Source organism: Aythya marila (genome assembly GCF_965140915.1).
Source record: "Aythya marila genome assembly, chromosome: 5".
NCBI classification, from domain to species: Eukaryota; Metazoa; Chordata; class Aves; order Anseriformes; family Anatidae; genus Aythya; species Aythya marila.
In genome coordinates, this window is record NC_139046.1 from 7,442,248 (window position 1) to 7,464,205 (window position 21,958).

The window sequence follows — 21,958 nt, forward strand, 5'->3', positions numbered from 1 at the left end:
TTACTAAATGGCTATGGTCTACAGTTTAGTCTATGTCAGCCAGCAATTTTTTCCACACAGCTTTGCCAGCTATCTTCTCCACGTTCTGGCTGCTTTTACTCTGTCTTTTATTCTTTATTATGGCTGTTTTAAAGTGGGCCCTTCATGGAGAAGAAATTGTACATGTTCACCACTTACTTCAGTTTGTAAGGAGAGAAATGGTACATTGCCAGGGTATCGTGGCTGCATTAGAGAGTGGCTACATTCAAGGCAGTAACACACGTAGCTGCACTTCAGTGCATGTTCTTTGTGTTGCCAACAACCAAAAGCATCCTTATTGATTGTTGTTTTGAAGGAGTGCACACAATAATTCTGAGATCGATACTATGTGCCACTTAGCAATCTGAAGCTCTTGTGTACCAACTATGTCAGCTGAAGCAATTGCAGAGGCTCAGTGCTTGGATACACAGCAGTTTTCACCAACTTCAACAGAAACCTTTCAATAAGATTCAAGGAAAAATTTTGACTTTTTTTTTCTATATCAATCTAGTTAATACACCTTTTAATGAATATCCTTAATCAGATTAATCAGGCATTTATAGTTGATGAGGTAGAAATTACATGCAACGCCAACTATGTTTTTTAGAAAACTGAGTAAGTATTTGGCTAACAGCAAATATCAAATTGCTGGTAAGGTTGTTTGATTCAAAATACTTCCAAGTGAATTACCAAGAGCTATAATTTCTCCATTACTTTTATAGGATAGAAAACATAAGACCTTCATACTACACATTCACAGTGCTATACCATCAAGGCATTGAATAAAATAAACAAAAAAGAGATTGAAATCCTTACCAGGAATTTTTTTGGCCCAGCCAATCATATGAACCAGCTCTTTGTCTGCCAGTTTTGTCAGGGACATCATCATGGAGGCCTCCGTGAATGGTTTGCTGGGACGACTCACCAAGACATTGGGAGGTTCAGCTTCAAGTAGAGTTAAAACGAACTGCTCTGGACTGACCGTGCTGAGGAGGATCTCTTTTACACGGGTGGCCGTCTCATTGTATTTCTTAGTTTTGCTAATGCAATGCACTTGATCTTCTGAATTGCGATGGCGGCGCAGGATGCGATATCCACAACGTTCTCTTCTTGAGCCTGACACAAGAGGCACATGATTGCATTGATGTATATTTCTCTCAGTGTTGCATTATACAAATTAAAATGTTTAAGGGAAAACACATATTGGATGTTCTAGCCTGAAGCATCAAGTTTCAGACTTTCTAGAGCATTTATCATTGACCTAACTTTGCTTCCACTGACTTCAGTTGAGGCTTTGGTTTACTCTACTGAAGAAAAAATAACAAGATTAATGTTTATTCACTTACAGTTAACCCACTTTACAAGTCCCTGGGGAAATTCTCATTGACATCAAGAGAGAGAAATCAAGTCTTCAAATGCAATTAAAGGCAGCCATTTACTTTGGTTTTAAAATTCTGTTTTAGATGTCAATTGGAAAAGAAAAATAAAATAAAATAAAATAAAATAACTCTAAATTTGGGCAATTTGGGCCATGACACAGTGTAAGTACCTCACCCAGAAGCACAGCTGTTCCTCACTGCTAGCTGGGTGTTCAGTGAGGTGACCCGTCTTCTCTGTGTGTCCTGTTAAGCCAGTGGGAGTTTCCTCCAAGTGAATTCAGATATCTACAACTACACGGAGCAAGCCCCATTTTTGGAGCTTTGCTTAAAGAATACTATTTCGGTTTCACAGAACAGTCCTTTTACAAAGGTTTTTAATTCCCAGAATTATTTTTTTTTTTCATTAACACAACAGCAAACATTCTCTGCCTATCAGTATCATTGCTAGGATCAGTTATCTGTCTTTGGAGAGCTGCCATACAAAGAAGCTAAAAGACTCTGCAAAAACACTGGGGGATTTGCTAAAACACTAAGCCATGGTTTCTGCTTCCATCACTCCTTTTATGTTTACTTATATACAAATAATCCTTGTCAATAACTAACATACAAGATTTCACAATATTAAAAATCAAGATATTTAAAAATATTAACTTCCTAAATAGCTGGAATCCTCTAGCACTTAATGTTTTCAATATCACTGCTAAATTGTCCTCTAATTCTTTCAGAAGTCATTTTTTTTGTGCTAGCCATCAACTCTTCTACTGACAAATGATACTCCAAGGTTGAATTTTCATATACATGTAAATGTCATTGGTAGCATAAATCTATATTAGACCAACATTTATTACTGCATTAGTAGAGATCATGAAGAACTGAAAGTATAATAAGAGGTTGCCTCATTTGGTTTCAGTCCTGTAAGTTACAAAGGCATCTTTTCATCTAGTACTGCTATCTTGACATTACTAGAATTAATGATTTTTTTTGGCGTGTTGCCTTCAGAATTCTCAACATAGTCACAGAATCTGGTTCTTCTTTATTAGGATAGGTAATTCATTCCCTAATATTTACTCCATAAAGTACACGAAGGCAAAGGAGCAGAGGAATGATGAAGGTGGAAAAATCCCAACAACGTGATCAATGCCAACAAGAACCCTGACTTGGCTATTCTCAGGGTTATCAAAGAACAAGCCCATGGTCCATGAATGACACCCACCAGATAAGTCAACAAGAAGGGCTGTAGGGACCATGAACTCCAAGCCAAGCACTAGCGTGACCAGAGGATCTGGATGTCAGCTACCAGAAGGGCCATGGGTTTGGACCAGCTGCCAGACACTTGCTTGCATGCTGTATATGTGCAAGGGTTTGTGCACAAGGCACCTGGAAGACCGAAGTAACCAAAGGCTACTGGATAACACTGATTTTCTAAAGCCTGTTTTTGGAGGCATCCATAATGTATGAATCCAACTGTGTGGGAGAACGGATAACTACCAGTGAGTGGAGTGAGGCTGCAGACTTTGAAGGTCTCTTATGGCCAGAGACCACCAGCTGAGAAGAATGTAGGGGTGAGCTACCTGACAGACTGAGTGTCTAAACCCAGCTGCTGGAAGGATCCATACTGTATACATACATGCATTTCCCACTGCTTGTGCTTGCATGAGCGCTAGATCTTCTGTCTGCTGACCAGTGTGGCTGGCTGTGGATACAGGCATTGTGTGGTTTTGCTAATGGCAATACATGTTCACACTCGCTATTAGTTGGACCCAGGGACATAGCAATGTAGCAGCTTCCCCTTTTTCATGCTACCTTACTCAGCAACTCCTACCATTCTTCATCTACAGTCATCAGATATATTAGAACATGAGTTGCATAAATTCTAACATGACAATGAAATTCTGGCACTTAGGTTCATTTGGCCAACTGAGAGTTTCAAATATAAGCAAAAAGTAAAAATAGAAGAAGTGAAGGCACACAGATTCACAAAAAATATTCAGATGCTATTGACAAGGCTCATACTGCTAAATAAGATGTTGAGTGAATGCAGTCTCAGTGGCAGAGGTTCCCCAGGTGTGATGGCTTGTCAGGTCATAGTCCTGTCTCATCTTCAACAGCTGTTAAGCACCATTTGAGTCAACCTGTGAGAAGGATGAGATGCAAAGGCCAGTCAGGTATAACCTGAAGGCACTGAACAAAATGGAAAAGGTCTAAAAAAGTCTGCCAGGACTTTAAGGTTGTGGAACTTTCAGCTGCACAGTGTTACAAACATTGCTTGCTGCCTGTTCAATGAATTGCCTCAGATGTAAAAGAGAACAGAATGAGCATTAAAGAAGTTCTGGAAATTAGAGAACACCTGCTACGTGGAAAGAAAAGAGAGTGGAGAAGACAAACTGGCAAAGCTGGTTCAACAACGGGACCTTGGGTATGGAGGAACCCAAGTGGAATGAGGCATTTGGAGCAAGAAGCATTACCAGCTAGAAGTACTGGCTTAAAGTCTGCAACATAGTGGGCAAGGATGTCTTCATGTCCTTTGTGGTAGGATGAAATGGCTTGAGTACTGACACAAAGAGTAGACTGAAGGAAAAAAACAGTGATTTGAAAAACTAAATAGCCTTAGTTTAACTGAATCTAATCTAGCTACAAGCTGCCAGAGAAGCTAAACAGCAGTTAGTGAAGGATAACACACCACCAGAGACAGAGCTGCAGACGTTATCTCATGGTAGATTTATGAAGTCAGCCTTGATGATGAACCCCGCACAAAAAAAGGTTACCAGCAGAACTGCACAAGTCACAGAGGGATTTCTTCAGCCATCTCTATGGACAAATCCTTTTCTTCCTGAGAGAGTCAAAGGACAGCAAGGCATAGACAACACACAGAAGATGTAGTGAACTCTGTGCTAAACCTCATTTTGGACTAATGTACGAAGGTCAAGAGAGAGGAAAGTCTTAAAGTGCTTTGTCAGCTTCAGAAAAACATTAGAATGGCACAGTGGGCTGCAAACTGTACTGAAGTCACATCATGAACAGAAAGTATGTAAATATTTTCCATCAGGGAAGACAAAGAGGAAAGGTCAGCAGTAAGCTAAGAAACTGGAACAAAAGTTCAGCTGGAGACAGAACTAGGAAACACCAAGGTATCAGGGTGCTCTATGTACAGAGAGGTCAGTGGCTGTGACTTCCATATGAATGTCCATAGTAGAGACTGTAACCAACAGGAGATAACTCAACTAAAGCAGAAAGCAACACCTTGTCCAGGTTTTACTATTCAGAATGCTGAAACACATTGAACAAGGGCATCTTGAAGGGCTAAACAAGAAAAATAGCACAGAGGGACTAAAAGCCATAGGTAGACACAGGGGGGAGGAGGCATTTTCTTGGGCAGAAAATGCCAGCTGCTCCGTGGCATGCATTGGTTTTATTCTCCAGTACCTGGTGGAGATGTGAATCCCTCTAAAAGAGGGCTCATGAGGAACAGCAGCCTTTAAATTAAACACAGGGAAGAGTTGTTGAGTTTGCTGAAGGGACCATATCTAAAACAATAAAGTCAGAAAAACTACTGGTTTAAGAACGAGCTGTGGAGATGAGGAGACATCTGGCGAGACAATAAGGAAGAAATTCCAGCAGTTCAGAGACACCTGCCAGAAGCAGCGAGTGCTCAGGCAAGCACTTGCAACCAGCTCATCGATCCTAGTTCAATTCCCAGCACTGAAGTGAACCAAGGGCACTCCTGTGGGACTCAGCATGCTCTAATCAGCTGTCCTCAGCTCGTTTGAAAAGGAAAAAAAAGGAGTTGTGAAAGGGGGGAGGGGTTAAAAAAAAAAAAGGAAAAGAAACAGGATGCTGAATTTTTGTTTGTATTTTTAATCAATGTATATTGCCAAAGGAGGCAAAGCCTGATTCACTGAGCAGTGTGCATAAAATAGCTCATCGGTAATTAAAAGAGATACCATTTATTTCCACATTAAAATTTATTCTGTTTGTGTTTAGGAAGGAAGGGAGAGCGGGGGGAAGAGAGAGAGAGAGTGCTCTGTAAGATTACACATCTAAGAAAACTACATTTAAGGCTGCCAGTCAATTGACCTGTCAGGAATTAGCAGCCTTTCCAATTAATACAACATTTAAACCACGTAAAGGAACGTTTCTACTTCCCATTTAAATGCAAAGTTTAGGCAGGACTGAAAAAATTTGCCTGTCCATCTATTAGCATCCAAAAGGCATGTGTGTTTATAAAAATATGTGAGGAGTAACTATAGACCAGCTTGATGTTTGTCTTAACTAGAAACAGAGATGTGGATCTGTCTGTGTAAAGACACAGCAATAAAACAAAGTTTCTAAGGTTAGGGCCTGTAACTGACCTTACCACAAACTCACTAAATATACTTAATAGCTAATATTCATTCATATAAAGGTAATTCAGGCAATTGGAGTAGTGCACAAGATGATCAAATCCTTCTTTCTTCCTACAATGCTCGTCTTATATAGAACAATTCTTTGCACAAGAAAATACCTGTATTCAGCTGAGAATGCTGGATGCAAGACCTCCAGTTACAGCACCGTAAGTGATCAGAAGAACATAAGAAATGAGACACATCAGTCGGTTGGTTTGCTGAGCCCAGAGCAGAGCAGGCTGAGGGGAGGCCTCATGGCAGCCTGCAGCTCCCTCACGAGGGGAGCGGAGGGGCAGGCACTGAGCTCTGCTCTCTGGGGACAGCGACAGGACCCGAGGGGACGGCATGGAGCTGGGACAGGGGAGGGTCAGGCTGGGTATGAGGGAAAGATTCTGCACCCAGAGGTGGTCGGGCACTGGGACAGGCTGCCCAGGGCAGTGGGCACGGCACCGAGCCTGACAGAATTCAAGAAGTACTTGGACAATGCTCTCAGACAGAGGGTCTGAGTTTTGGGTGGTCCTGTGTGGAGACAGGAGTTGGACTCAGTTATCCTTGTGGGTCTCTTATGACTGGGGATATTCTATGTTAGCTCATTATAATGAGTCAGTTGTTCACTCAACCATGAATAAATCACAACAGGTGTTGTTGGCAGTAGAACACACCCTTTTTAAATCAACATGTTCTTTACAAATTCTTTGAAAATTGAAAATGTCTGTCTGATATGGTGGGCATGTTACTCTTAACATTGATTTTGGTCCCTGGCAACTGCCTCTGTAACTAGCCAGTTCAGCAGGAATTGCAGAATCTACCACTGAATATATTATAATCAGTTTCTAAGTGTTTGTGCTTAAAAATTTCTGTTCTCAAGTATACATTAGTAAACCATTATCACTCAAATCACCTTTGAAAGCAAATGAAAGTGTTCTGGTGAATATGCCTGTATTCATAGAGCAGGCCTACTGACAAAGAAGCTGCTGTCTGCCACGGACATATGAGAACAAGAGCTGAAATTGCAATGGTTTCTAAAATAGCTAAAATACAATTAATACATCTGATGTCCAGAGAATGCCTCGAAACATTTTTCCCCATTCACTTTCTATGTGAAAAGCAATTTACAGTATTTCAAAGTGCTATCTAGAAACTGCATGCAGCAGACAAATACAGGAGAAAAAGAGCTAAATCCTGAACTTCACATTTTGTATGACCCCACATAGAAGTCTTATTATTTTTTTTTCTGCAAACTTATGGAATGGTGCCAGTATTCAGGGCAGTATCTATCCATCAGTTTTTAGTACGGCCTCTCAGCTTCCACATTTTGTTGGGAAGGGTGCAAAACCAATCTTTCTTTGGAAAAGTAAGTCTAGTCCAATAGGGACAACAAGGAAACTGAAGTCTTCTTATGGAAGAATGTTTGCCTCAGAAAGCAAAAAGAGAAAAGCAGCAGTTCAGCTGCTCACAGAGTGGCTACAGTAAAGTAATGAAGCAACTCCTCTCTTCTTTACTACCTTGGGCAATCAGCCTAGTCCATTTCAGGATCCCCAGGTAAACACCAGAAAGCTCTAAGAAAAGACTTGTTTTATCCTGATCAATTTTACTGAGATTTGCAGAGCAGAATTTACTTTTAATAAATTTGTACTAACTCTGTTTTCCTTGTTCCTGGTGACAGTGTTTTGCAATTAATTTTCTACCATTGCGCCTAATGCCAAAATTTGCAGCAGTTTTCTTGATTGGAACAGTAGGCAACACAAACTTCCTGCAGATAAATTTAGAGATGCAGCATCCAAGACCCTGTGCTTTTGGAAGTGGTGGTACATGTTCTGTTAGAAAATCCATTATCACCTTGATATTAAGCACCTCCAAGCCTCTTCTGAAATACCTGTGGCTTGTCAAGTTGACTTCTCTATGTTTATGAATGCAATGACACCCAAGAGAATTTCAGACCAGGAAACTCCAAAGCAACATTTTCCTACTACCTCCAACTGTTTTAAAGATGGCATGTACTACCCAAGTGCATTTACCCACAGAAACATACACAAATATATAAAAACACACTTTTTTTTTTTTTTTTTTTTTTTTTTGGCCAAGCCATCCATTGATAATATACAAAATGAGGATTTAAAGATTTCATGCAAACAGTGTGGAGTTTATGGCAAGCTTTCATAAACTGGCAAAGTGGTAATTGAGGCTCTTTTATCACTTCTGCTGGACAACAAGTCTCTGCTGAGTAAATACGCTGTTACAAACCATTCTATCCTGTGCAGGGTTTTAGCAGCAGTGAACCAATGCATTCACTAAGTGACCTGGGAAAAGCACAGAGACTTGGGAAAAGCCTTCATTAAAAAGAAAATGTACTCTTTTATGGCTTTCTACAGTACAAAAGTGGTATTAAAACATGTCTCTAAGAAGAAAAAAATTGGAAGATAATCACTCTGATCTGCAGGAAGTGTCATTTATGTTTCATGCAAGAAATAACAGTCTTAAAATCTGTCTCATTTAAATGTCTGTCATTCACAGATGCCTCTTAACTCATCAGGTAATTCATGCAATTCTGCTTCAATTAGCAAATGTAATTTATATATATATATATATATATATTTGTCAAATTAAATTTTTAAGATTCTCAAATTTTACTCTCAGGATTCTCAAATTTCAGTGCTACTGAAACTAATTAGAAAACTAATTATTTTTAAAATATAACTCCTGTTATTTATTATATTTAATGTATTAGATAGATATAATAGACAAATCTATTATATCTAATATAAAAATGAAGACATTTATAAGTTTCAAAGTGTCACTAACGTCCTATAAACATATTGAAGTAAAAAATGTTTATGATTATGTGACAAGATTAAAAGGAACATGGACTAAGACATAATTACATATTATCATCTTTTATTACTTGTGATACCTTAGTGTCTATGATGCCTAATCACAAACCAGGACTTCCTGGACAATAAGAATAAAAGGATTCATTTAAAGAAAGCATTGTGGAGAACCATCTTATAATATTATAGTAGAATCAATCCTTTCAAAAGCTCTCCAAATCCAATGCTGAATCTTGATAGAAAACACTCTCAGAGAGATTTACACAATGAGTAAAATTCTCAGGCATAAAGATGAACAAATGATACCAACATTGTTCAGAAATTAAAGTTTCAAAAGGAATCTTCTTTGCAAGGGTAGGGTTTTCCTTTCTGGAGGCCAGACAGCAAAGGTATCTAAGAACATATTAATGAAAAACAATGACAAAGCTGAGATGCATCATTGCTGCAGAAGATAGGAACTTCATATAGAAAGACCTAGCTGACTTGAGCAACAGAAACTAAATGTGCTTCAGGAGTACAAAAGTAATACAAGGAACAGTTGAAATTGTTGCTCTAAGATGGGAGTTTTCAGCTAGAAATGAACAAGGATGTTGCAATAGTAACAGCTCATTGAATGATTATGAACTGTCAGCATGATGCAATCATGGAAAAGGCAAACAGGATCCTGGGCTGCATGCAGAGAAAACCTCCTGCAGGAACAGATAAGTTTTAATGCTATTATAGGGAGGAGAGTTTACAGGAATACCTTCCATGATTCTGGTCACTCAAGTGCAAAATGGATTATTCCAACCTGGAGCATATTGAGGGACAAGCTACCCTAACTTCCAAAAATCTGTCTACTGTCCTATTTTACAAGAAGAGGAAATTGCTTGGTTTATTTAGCATAATAAAAGAAGGTTGTGAGGGGATATGACTGTAGTCCATAAATACACCTAGAGCATTAACAACAAAGAAAAGAGCCTCTAAGCTACAACACATTGTTGCCACAAAAATAAATGGGCATTAAACATTCAGCAATAAATGCAGACTGGTATTCATAAGAATATTCTTAATGAAAGAAATAATATTCTGCAAACAGACTTCAGATCAGAACAGTGGGAGAGTGAAAACACTGTCTAGCCTTGAAATAGAAATAGGTATCTGCATTAAATGGGATGAAATAAGATGCATGCCTGCAAATCACTGAGGACCAGACACAGTGACCTTGTTCCTTCCACTCTAGTTTTTCTATGTAATGTTTTCCCAGCCTATTTCTGATATGTACACTGGGGAAACTATATGAAGCAACAATAGCATGTAGTCAACCTGCAGAACTCCTTGCTATGGGACATTGTAGGTGCTAGGACTTTTCAGGACTAAAAGCGGGACACTGTACAAATTACTATTTGATTTTTCCATTGAGTCCTATTAAAGGAAACAAACCTCTTCTGTCTTCAAAGTTTTCATCAGTAGCTTCACTTAGCTCTCACTTACTCTTCACTAGGCATTCACGCTGTCACCTCTGGAGGCAGGATACTGGGTTAATTTACTACTGCTCTGAAGCAGTGCTGCTGTTCTTTCATTACATTCAAACAGACAACACAGTACAGGCTCATCTACCCCATATTATAAGGGATTTCAGTTTGACTTGAGGCTCAGGCAGCAGTAGTTCCTGGGTTCCCATTCTGCAGATACAAATAAGCTGTCTTCACAGAGCTCAGCAGAGGAGCTATGGTTTACCTGCATTTGACCTACTCCCTGCTCCTTCCCATAGGTTTTCTTCTGAAAATAAAACTCTTTTTCTGCGCATTCCTACATACAAAACCAGCTTAAACCTTGCTCTAATTGCCTTGTCATGCCTTCTTAGGATTCCAAGGGGAAGCTGTACAACATTGTCTGAAGGAAAAGAGAAGTTAAAACCCAATCAAGAAACATTGACACAAAAAACTCACCGCATTTCATCATTCCCACTTCATAGCATTTCCGTAGCCGGCATGCCTGGCAGCTTTTGCGCCTGTTTTTGTCTATGGTGCATTGATTGGTAGCTGGGCAGATGTAATCATTATGTCCTGCAGTAGAGTACATGAGAGAAAATTTAACATCTCCATCAATCTCTCTTGGCCATTTCCCATATCAGAATCTTCTCGATTTTAAGCATCTCAACTTTGTCTTATGCAAATATCTAAGCTCCATTAATTTAAATTATGCAAATATGTATTTATGCTATATTGAAGATGTTAATCTGTGGCCTCACAAGTAACCAGACAATGTAGACCAGCATTTACTGGTGACTGCTAGATAACCAAGCATCCTCTAATACCAACTCATTTTTGAAAATGGGGCATATGTTCTTGTAGATGTTTACTCTCAATCTCCAATTTCTTACTGTATTTTGAAATTCTACAGATGGCAGATAGAAGATTTTTTCCTCTGCACAGTTGAAAATAGCAGTATATACAGTCTCAGTCCTGCAAGATTTAAGGAAACTACAGCTCTATTTACTGAGCTCTTTCTGTCTGACACGGTGAGTTCCAGGAATGAGGAAGCCTTTGGAGAACTGACCCTAACTAAAGTTAAATAAAAAAAAAAAAAAAAGAAAGAAGAAAGGAAAAAGAAAAAAAAAGCATCCCAAGAGAGAAAGAAGGCTAACATAAATTAATGAATACTATATAATACAAAATAAAGTAGAAACTGGACAAGTTTTTGTCGGATTTGCATCAGTTTCCAATACTGGCTTTTTGTTGCCTTCCCTTTCTATCTCACCTCACCCCACATCTCCCTCTCCCTCCCTTTTACATTGTTTTATTTTATCAACCAGTAATCCAATAATCAAGTCCAGAAGTTTATTAATATAAACTAGATTCAACTATGATCTTGGTCTAAATACAATCAAATCACCCACTACCAAATACTGGAAGTCTCTCTTGCAGTAGTTACCAAAGAATGCAAATAATATTCAATCATTTACATTTTGTAATCTTTTTTTCTCTCAAGTTGCTTTTCAAAGTTATTTTTTTCAAATGTTAAGAATACATCAGGCAAAGATAGAGGAGTCTACAAGTATGTGTTTTTTTTTGTTGATTTGTTTTGCCTTGATTCATGAGCAAGTCCAATAGTTCATGTCCCCAAGCATAATTATTTAACTGAACCATTGTGACTATTTCCTTGCAAAATTAAAATAATATTAGCCTTGAATTTTTGAACTGACAGAGTTTTTAAAAAGAAGAGACCAGGTTACAGTTTGTCCTATTTCCTACTGGCAGATAAGACTGAAAAACAAATTACTGTTTATCACTCTTCACACAACATGGGGGGAAAGGAGGAAGAGGCTCACTGTTGCACTGTAATCCAAGCACACAAGAGTATAAAAGGGTTTTAAACTCCTGTGGCCTTGGGATAATTTTGTTTGCAGGCAGATGTTCAGAGATGTGGGACCAATATGCTATGCTACAAACTTAGACAAGCAGAGGAGACCACACACGTTTATCCAGTCATATCATTTAATACTAATTCTGGGCCTACCATAGCCCAGTTGTTAAATGCTGGGCTGTGGTAGGCCCAGAAGTTTTTGTTTTTTTATAAGCAACATCCTTTATAACAACTGTTGCAACTGAATGCTTGATAGTGCTTTATGCCAAGAACTTGCTTTCATTTATTTGAATTACAAACAAATGTTACCTGACAGGGTACATTAAGGTGTATAAAAAGCCACAGTGGGTAACTTGTTCATGGCTAAAGCACATGTGAGCAACACAAGAGCAGGCAAATAATTTTCCTGACAGAAAACACTTTGAGATCAAATTCAGTATTCATTTGTGATGAACTGGAGACAAAGTTCTCTTCAATTATGTTAAAAATCAAAAGAACTCGCAATAGTTCATAGAAATTGTTAGTCACCCAAGCAGAACTTGCACAATAAGTTGAAAAGGTAAACAAGATTTGAATTAAGTTTGATTCTAATGGTGACACCAATTCTGCCACATTGAGCCAAAAAAAGTCCACCTCAAGATTTCTGAAGGCCTTGTGCAGAAGAGAAAGAGAACATTACAGGCCAAAAAAGGACAGAAGATTCTGTGTTAAGCATCTGCAACTAGTATCCAATGTCAGTCTAACCAAGTTTCCCACCAAGAGGTCCCAGATGAAGCCAAAGTACATAGTAACCAGGGCCAGGGTTAAAGAGCTAAAGTGATCCAAATCTGCAGTATGGTGCATAAGCCATTGCCTGTAGGCCGTGATAACGACCATGGAGCAGCCACTCAGCAAATCAGAATTAAATAAGAAATATTTGAGAATTTAAACACTGAAGTGGTGACCTTAGAAGGAGAGATATAGCAGAGTAAGAAATACGCATTGTAAGCCTTAGGAGCAGGATGAATGAAAAATAATAATAATCAGGTTCGTAACTAGTATTTACTACACATTTTTGTATCCTACATATTGTGTGGGTATTATATGCTATGACAACAGCTCCAGGCAATGTGCTCTTGTCAGGAATAGTTCCTTGCAAGCAAAGTCTTCAGACAATTACCTACTCTAGCTGTGTCTGTTGTAAGAAATTCACAATTACTGTGTGTACTTTGGGACACAAACTGCCATCAGATTCACAGGTGTGCAGTGCCATCTCCATGGCGGCCTTTGCTGCAGGGCTCTCCCATGCCATGTATTCCACCTCTTCTCTAAAGAAATCATTTGTTTGTTCTGTAATGTTTCCAGATCTTGATCACGTAAGAACCAAAAGATAAAGCAGTCAAATCACATGTTGCTCTGTTTTCTGCATGTAACACCATACACAAGGATTTTAGATTAACTCACTACTAGATCAACCACTGCAATCTCTCATCATATGAAATAATTTATCTGAGCAAACTTACCGAAAGCTGATTTACCTACCTTGAATACTTCTTTTAAAGAATGCTTTGCAGCCTTCACATGACCAGACTCCGTAGTGATATCCTGAAGCATAGTCACTGCAGACTGCACAGAAGTGGGCATCTCTTTTTGAACCAGGATTATTTGCAATTGGGCTTGTACAGTCATTGCCATTAGTTTTTCTTTTTAACGCCTCTCTGATAGAGAAAAAAAAAAACATGTTATAAAAAAAGTAAAAAAATAAATCTAATTCTGTCATAGCTACATAAATCTAGCAAAGGGTTTCATTATTTTTCACATTAAATGTAAATCTGAGTCTACAAGATCAAGTCATAATATAAAACAAAGTTTTCTCTTCAAGGTGACTACCCACACTGATCACCCTAACAATGGAAACGCTAAGTAAAAGAAAGTCCAAATACAAGAATGATGGAGAAACAACATCAGTAAAAATGTTTTCTCCACTTAAATTAATAAGATGCCTGCATTTCTGAAGTGCTGCAAATAGTCCCAGCTCATTGGAACTATTCTTAGCAACTGGATTAAAATTAGAATGGGACAATAACATGAAATAACAGCCAATTCCTGACACCAAGATCCTGTAAACAAACAGCAAGAGGAAAGGAACTAAGATTGTCAGTAAGGCAGGTTTTAGGCATAGGAAACATATCCATTGTATACTTTCTGGACCTTGTTTTCTTGGTGGTTTTAGCATGTCTTACCTTCGTGGTCAATACATTTTCTAGCTAGAGAGAAAATACTGCCACGTACAAACTCTCAGTAGCAGCCTGACAAAAGGGAAGCTGTAGAGTGAACTTAACGGTACACACTTAAGCTCAGAGGCACAGACTAGGAATTGCAGAGTTCTACTGCCTTCAGCAGTATTAAAGAGAAGAAACTTCAGTTTGAATAAGACAGCAGGTGGCACAATCTGTGACTTGTGAAGAACATGCTCTAGAGCAGAAGAAACCTGTTCACCAATGAGAGCAAGTTTAAACAGAACAGCAGAAATATGTTGAAAGTGCTGCTGAAGAGGCTTTAACTAACATGTTAAAAGTAGACTTTGTGCCGGTTTCATGACAGGAGGTAAGAACAAACACACCCACATGCCAATGAAAAATCATTGAGTTTACAAGTATTTGAGGAGAACACGCTACAATTTTCTAGTAGAAGATTCAGAAAGGAAAAAAGGTGCTTCTCAGCAAATTCCAAAACAGGAAAGTTACAGTATTTATTGAAGAAATAAGTTACTGCAAGCTTCTTTAAACAACAGTAATAATGATTTTTCTTTTTTAAATGTTCATTTATTCAGATGTTACAGGAAATAAAGGTGTTTAGATGTTTAATGGCCCTGGTCTCTGGTTACATACACAGTTAATGGATTTATCAATCACTAAATATTTCCCCTTCTGCCACAGAAGGAAGCCCAATGTCACTCTCCCTTAGAATAAAGGAACTGTATCACACATACCTAACGTGCTGCTAAAGCAAAGAGGAAAACACATTGCTATTCTTTTCCATTTCCCTGTATTTGGAAGAAAAAGTAATTTGGCATTTCACTTTAGTAGCAGAGATATATTTCTAAGCTGTACTTGGGAATCAAGATCCAATTGTGAGAATCAGGATCAGCTGGAGAGCGTCTCAGTGACTGACTGATATGCTGTAGCAAACTATGTTTATTGCCCTTGTTAAAGCACAGAGATGCTATGGATGAAAATACAGAAAAAGTACACACTGTAACATCTCACCAAGGAGTGCTGCTTGTTACCTTCCAGCCATTGCGAGTGTTTCATTCTCTAGAAAGAAGCGTCAGCCACCCCGCACACATGCAAGCTACGTGACTTCCACAGGCTGTGGCAAACAGCTTGCACGCAGAGCAGCAGTCTGGAACAAATCCCTCCCGCAGGCTCAACGGGCATGAAATCTGCTCATCGGCGATAGCTGTGGCAGTGCAGCAGGAGGTTCAAAACCAATCATTTTGTTATTGTTGTCTTTAAGGACAACAGAGCTAGGAAATAGTCGAGAGCTTTAAGGTACGTATTCATTTCCCTGAGGACCTCGTGATGGGGCAGCTTAGCCATACAAACGACGAAACAGAACAGGTAGCCTCACACATGGTTAGAGGCCGCTTCCCATCGCTTGTGTGGCTGGAGTACTCAAGCATGCTCAGCAGATGATTAAGCTGCCAGGTCCTCCGCTAAAACTGGCCATAGCTGGCTGTGTGCCCACAAAAGTGCTACATGAAAGGATGTAGGAAAAAGGAGGATGTACCCTGGCTGCTCTCTATTTATGATCATGGTTTCTATATAGAGATATTATGCTTCCCTAAAGAGAAGTAAGGTTTTTTTGGAAGGTAACAAGTCAGCGATTTCCTACTAGTCATCAACAGTGACAAGATGATTACCCTAAAGGAGAGGGAATCAGCAGAACTATTTAGGTTATTCAATATCTATCACATCTCTTAATTCCTTCTAGCTTCCACAAGTTGCAAGTGAGCCAAAAGGATCACCAAGTCCTGAGTTCTGTCACAGCATGTGTTTGATGCATATGCTACACCTGGAAAATTTGAGTCTAAATTCAACTTCTTATTAAAAATTAAGAACTGTGGCAATTAGCCAGATTTACTCATAGCATTTGTTGCATGTCCTGCTTTTTTTAAAACCTAAACTATTGTACTTTATAAAGAGATAGGGAAAAAAAAAAAAAAAAAAAAAAAGCTAGAAAAACAACAACAACAAAGCAAAAAATTGTGAAGTTAAAAATTAACAGTTCAGATTTTATCGTTTAAAAGACTTCCCTCCCACAAGCCACTGGCTCATTCACTGCCTGGAGATGATTCAATCGCATATGAACATAAGCCGTACAATGACAAAGGCTGTATCTGAGACTGTTGCTTCCTGTGCTCATACTCTTGCCCTGTTTAGCATGCTGGAAGTCCAAGGAGAGTCTTATAGTTACTGAGTTTTGCTCCAAGGAATTCAAACCTCTTCCTTTCTCTCCCAGAACACATGGAAGATGTTGGCTAAAAGTCAGCTGCAGAATACTTCTCAGTCTTTATCTTCCTCACTTTCTAGAGACTCCCTCCACCATAACTTCTGGAGGTGTTAATATCACAAAACTATCAATATTTATATCTCCAGAGCACAGGTTCTGCTCCAAATACTGATTAATATGATGAAAATTGTGCCATGGGTATCTGAAGATTAAGGGACATATTATTGCTTAATCTCTAACTCCTTCATCATAAAATTGAAATGCCAATCCATCACTTCAGAGAGATTTCAAGATACTTTTGAGTGCTCTACAGAATTAACACAATTAAAAAACAATAGCATAGGAAGATAAAACAAATAATTATAGTTTCAGAGCAGAGTTTAAACAATGCATAAATAAAATATTAGTGCACAGTGAACAAGGCAAATGTAGTTACTAAATAATTTGTAATCAAGCAAGCATTGCTGGCCTGCACAAACCTTTACTTACTTTCTGCAATTAGTCAGAAGTACAAGGAAAATAGTAGAAGGGAGGAACAAATTAAGTTCCAGAAGAATCAATCTGGCACCTTTATTAAAGTTTCCTAACAATTTTTTAAAAGATTATATCTGTCCATTTTAAAATTAAACCTTTTGTTTCTTTAATAAAAAAACCTTTTAGTTAGGGCATGAAGGCAGAAATCAATTTCAGACTCCCTGCCAGATTACTCCTAAATATCATATAATTACACTGTCACATTCCTTTTCTCTTTGTTTCATTTTAATACAAAAGGAGTGTTTGGATACACCAATTCTGCACCAACAAAATTTATGACACTATTTATATTATCTTCACTAGCTATAGGACATAGAAAAGAAAGAAATGGAGTCTGGATCACTAAATTTCCACCATTTGCTGAAGAAACAAAACAAAACAAAACAACAACAAAAAAGGAGATCTAAAAACTCATGTCTTTTTTTTTTTTTTTTTTTTTACATGGAATAACAGTTTGTTTTTGATGAACTACTGTTGTAGAAAAGGCCACAGTGAATAACATTTAGCAAAGTTAAATAAAAATTCTTCTGTTTTCATATAATGAACTTATTTGCAGGGAACAGGAATGCACAGAATTCAAGTTTCTTATTTCAAGCTGATCTACAGGACGGTCCAAATGACACAATGATCAGCTGCAGCAAGGTGGACTACATTAGTTTAGCTAATGTTAATGGAAGTTTACACCCAGGGAAAATAAACTCCTCTCACAGTGAGACTTTTGCTTTGTTTTTAAATGTAAAATAAACTGTATAACAGACCTAAACATGTAGTAATGTTTTCTTATTCATCATTCAAACAACCCCCCCTTTTTCTTGAACTACAACGCTGTTTAAAATTACTTACACTTTGCAGCATTAGTCTCTCCCTTCCCCCAGAGCTATTCCTTTAAGTTTCAATCCCAAGAACTCTTCCTTCAAGGTATAATCTACGAAGATGTAGTGTCACAGTCATTGTTCCCATGGCAATAAATACAATGTTCATGACATTAGTTTAAGACCTCACCAAAGGATAAAAAGAAAATACATCTTTATTTCAGCCCAGGTAGCCACAAGAAGGGAACTACAGCTCTTGGTTTTTGTGTTTGCATGTCTAATTAAACATTTTTATTTGTTTGTTTTACAACTCCTATAGACACAGGGGGTTACAATGCATCCTACTGAGAAAAACTAACCACTGAAAAGGTCCAGCTAGCAAGAAATATAATAGTTACTTTTTGCTGAAAGACAAAGACCATACATAAAATTAGACTCCAAGTTTCATTGATTTCTCCCCTTTAAATAAAGTCATCATCAGTTACAGGAGCAATAGTCCATGGAATCTGTACAAAAGGCATAAGACATAGTTACTTGAACACCAGAGTGACAGGCTTGGCTTCCCTTCTGCCTATGTAGAGAGCATGCTGCAGAGCAGCAGATGCAGAGCTCTTGGTGTTGGGTTACTCGTTGCTGTCACACCATCGGGACAGCTTAGAACACTATCCTACAGCAGCTTTCCCACACCTGTCTGTTTTGAAACATTAACCAAAGTGGGAAGAGTTCAGATGTTAGCCCCATTTACTGGACACCTGCTCAGGGAATCCTTTTGTATACAGGTGCAATTCAAATAGCCTCTCCCAATCCACACACCTACACTTGAAGCAAGTTTGCACTCCAGAACTGCCTGTTTCTCTGCTGACTCCAAAGGCAGACTATTCAAGTGGCCACACTGCATATTTTTGCAGTCCACGAGTCTGAAGCAGACTTAGATCTCATGCCTCACCCCTGCGCAGACAACACAGGGCCCACCCATTGCAGAAGGAATGTGGGTAGTATCAAAAATAATGCAAGTCCTTTATTAGTAATTGAACTAGATTTTTTGCCAGGATGTACTGGTTTTCATACTGACAATCACTGCTGCAGTTAAATAAAGAGCCCTATGAATAAATACGCAATTGGTAGAACAGAAACAGCACCCGCGATGCCTCGTGCTTTCATCCATAAAACAGCTGTTGTGAACATGAATGGAGTAATTTTATCAGCTGACGATGTGCAAATATGTTATGGTTTGTAACATCCGTGAATGTGCAGCATGGGAAGACTTTTTGCAAATAGTTTTATTGCTGAAAAATTTAGCCTGTGAAGCTACTGATCATATTGCCTTTATACAAAGTCAGTTCAAAGGAGCAACAAGAAAAAGTCTTTTTCAGTAACAACACTCTTCTGAACATGATTTATGGTATGGCATGACTGTCAATATTAAAAACAAACAAACAAACAAACAAAAAAGACAAACTTTCCTTTAAATTCTAAGTTCACGAAAACCTTTATAACTATTCAATGCAGAAAAAAAAATTCCAGGTAAAATGGAAATCAAATGGAAATCAAACAATTTTTGTGAAAAGGAAAATAGAATAAACCTTTATTTATTTCACCCAGAGGACTTAATCTGCCAGAGCAAAATTCATTTTTATTAAAAGTAGTACCCAGCAGCCTTCAACTTTGGTTTACTCACAGTAATACCTACATTGAAGGCATTTACAGTACGTTATGTCACTGCATAGTTTTCTAAGAAGCCATTAGAAAGAAATCCTATTTCAGAAGTTATATTAAAAAAAAAAAAAAAAAAAAAAAAAAGCAAAGTAAGAGGACTGATTTGATGTTTGGTAGAGGTTTTATGGTTTTGCTTTGTTTTTCAGACAGAACAACACATAGAGGTCAAATGTTAGAAAAAGAGAGAGAGAGAGAAAGAAAGAGAGACTTAGAATTAAAGAAGCTGCAAATAATTGTTGGCAAAGTTTTAAACAAGTGATTGTTACTCACCTGGTCACAGGTAGCACTGACTCTACTGGTCTTGCTTCACACCACGGGCTCTTGGGTTGCTCTGCGTAGAGAAGCGATGACTGACAGTGCAGTGTCAGGGGGGAGAGATGGCCAGGAGCAGACCATAACACATTTGGGCTTGACGTTTGCCTCACAGATGCACTCTCTGAATCACCAAAGCTACTGGTAATGTTGTAATTAATCATAGCAGGACTGCAGAACGCCATTGCAGAATATTCATGTCTGTTTTCCACGTAAGACGAAGGAATATAGATTGGACTGTGTTCTGCTGTCAATGTGGACTGATTACAGCTGTAGGGAACTGGAGAGCTGATACCAGCGGGCGAGTTTTTAATTTCTGTTTTATTACATCCAATATCCTGAAGTGGCAGCAACTGAGAAAAGTCCTTGTGAGAAGATGCGCAGAGGGACATTTTGAAGCAAGACTGATGTTTGTTTAAATATTCATCCTAAGATGTTAAGGTACAAAAAAAGTTGAATTAAAAAGTAAGAAACTTTGTCTTATGTCGTTTTTGTAAAAGCAAAATGGGAATTAGTGAAATAGAAAATATATACTGTGAAAACAGTTTACTTACCAAACACACTTAAACACTTGGTGGCCAAATTTACTACCTTTAAGAAACAGAAAACTTTCTAGAACTTCCTTAAAAATAAAGGCTAAGACACTTACTGAGTACAAATTCCATTTCAAAATAACAACACACAAAAAAATATCATTTGAAATCTGAAACAAAGATGCCAGTGACAACTTGGATCCTAACCAACTTGCTATGACCAAGGTAAAGCTGTTCTATGTAAGAGACAAAATCACCCCATGGTTGCATAACTGTGGAGTAAGCGCCCTGAGAAATCAATTATTGTCATAAAAACTCACCACCTCCTGCTCCCATCGTGAGTGTACTACTTCAGCCTTCCCTTTAGTAACACAAGCATGTAACTGCAGATATTTTGAACACACACATACACACACACACTTTACCTTCCAAAACCAGAACTCCACTGCGCATCCCTCTCCCCAGAGGAGGAAGACAGGAAGGATGTCAGTAAGCAATGCATCTTTGTCACTGAGAGGTACTCGGATACAACACCTCTGAACAGAGCCATTATGAAATTGAAGCCACAAAATGCAGATATTTCTGAAGCTGACAACACAGAACTCAAGCAATTCAACAAGGTCAGGAAATATTAGTTTCCTGGCATTCTCTATCCCCTTTGCGACTACTCTCCATCCTTCCTCCTACCTGAATCAGCAATCAAGAGACCTTAATTTGCCCACAGTAATTATTTTCTGCCCAATTTAGGTATATCCATATTATTGGAGGTAGGAGGGGGAAAAAAGGAGGAAAAAAAGTCCCCCAAACCATCCTCCTAAGACATGACCCCTGTCCTGAAACCATTACTTTTATAGTAGTATTTTACAGTTTTTCATTCTTCACTGTGGGCTTCATGTGCAATTCATTCCACCTTTGAAGACAGACATATAGCCCCCTTATAGAATGAAATACATAAGAATTTTTTTTCCAAAATAGCAAGTTTCAGCGATAGTTTAGGGTTTTTCTCATTTTGCACTCTGATGATAAAATTGGAGATATAACTAGAAAGAATGAGGAATTCATTCAAATCATCTCAGGCACTTCAGACCCAGCTGCTGTTTTTTCCTTTGTGGGAAACAGGAAAATGAGTTATCTCAGCAGTGTTTTATGTCCAGCAGTTGTTGCACTGGAACTCTGATGCAGACAAAGCAGGAGAACATGACCTCACTTCTCACACAATCTACATGCCTTATTTGCCCTAGCCAGTTGCTTCACAGTGTCCCTTAAGGAAAAATAAAAACAAAGTATTATTCAATTTTCATTGCAAAAAGCACTGAATATCCCAATGCTCTTTCACTATCATTTTAGGGGGTGGGTAGCCCAAATAATTTTCAAACAGAAAATGACGGAACTAAAAAATTATTTATTTTTAATCTATTTTATTTATTTGACTATTTTCAGCTGTTACTATGAATGGGCCCAGCGAGCACACTGAATTCAAAATGTGTTTCAAGCTTGTGGGTAGGTAAAGCTGTACACTTTGGGGGAACTCAGAGGCTGCACGTACTCAGGGTGTGCATGGACACTCTGCAGGAGTGCCTGGAATGTTTTCACCAGCCCCGG

At 38.4% G+C, this 21,958-nt stretch overlaps 1 protein-coding gene across 3 annotated transcripts in view; it reads right to left on the bottom strand.

The window, feature by feature from the left end:
* ESR2 (estrogen receptor 2) overlaps window positions 1–21,958 on the bottom strand; it is a 39,457-nt gene that overhangs the window by 15,316 nt on the left and 2,183 nt on the right. For all 3 annotated transcript variants that reach the window (XM_082762519.1, XM_082762520.1, XM_082762518.1), the window contains 4 exons: window positions 19,782–20,251; window positions 13,477–13,652; window positions 10,539–10,655; window positions 835–1,134 (listed from right to left, as the gene is read on the bottom strand). In XM_082762519.1, the coding sequence (XP_082618645.1) occupies window positions 835–1,134; window positions 10,539–10,655; window positions 13,477–13,652; window positions 19,782–20,251 (1,063 nt within the window). The remainder of the gene's footprint in view (window positions 1–834; window positions 1,135–10,538; window positions 10,656–13,476; window positions 13,653–19,781; window positions 20,252–21,958) is intronic.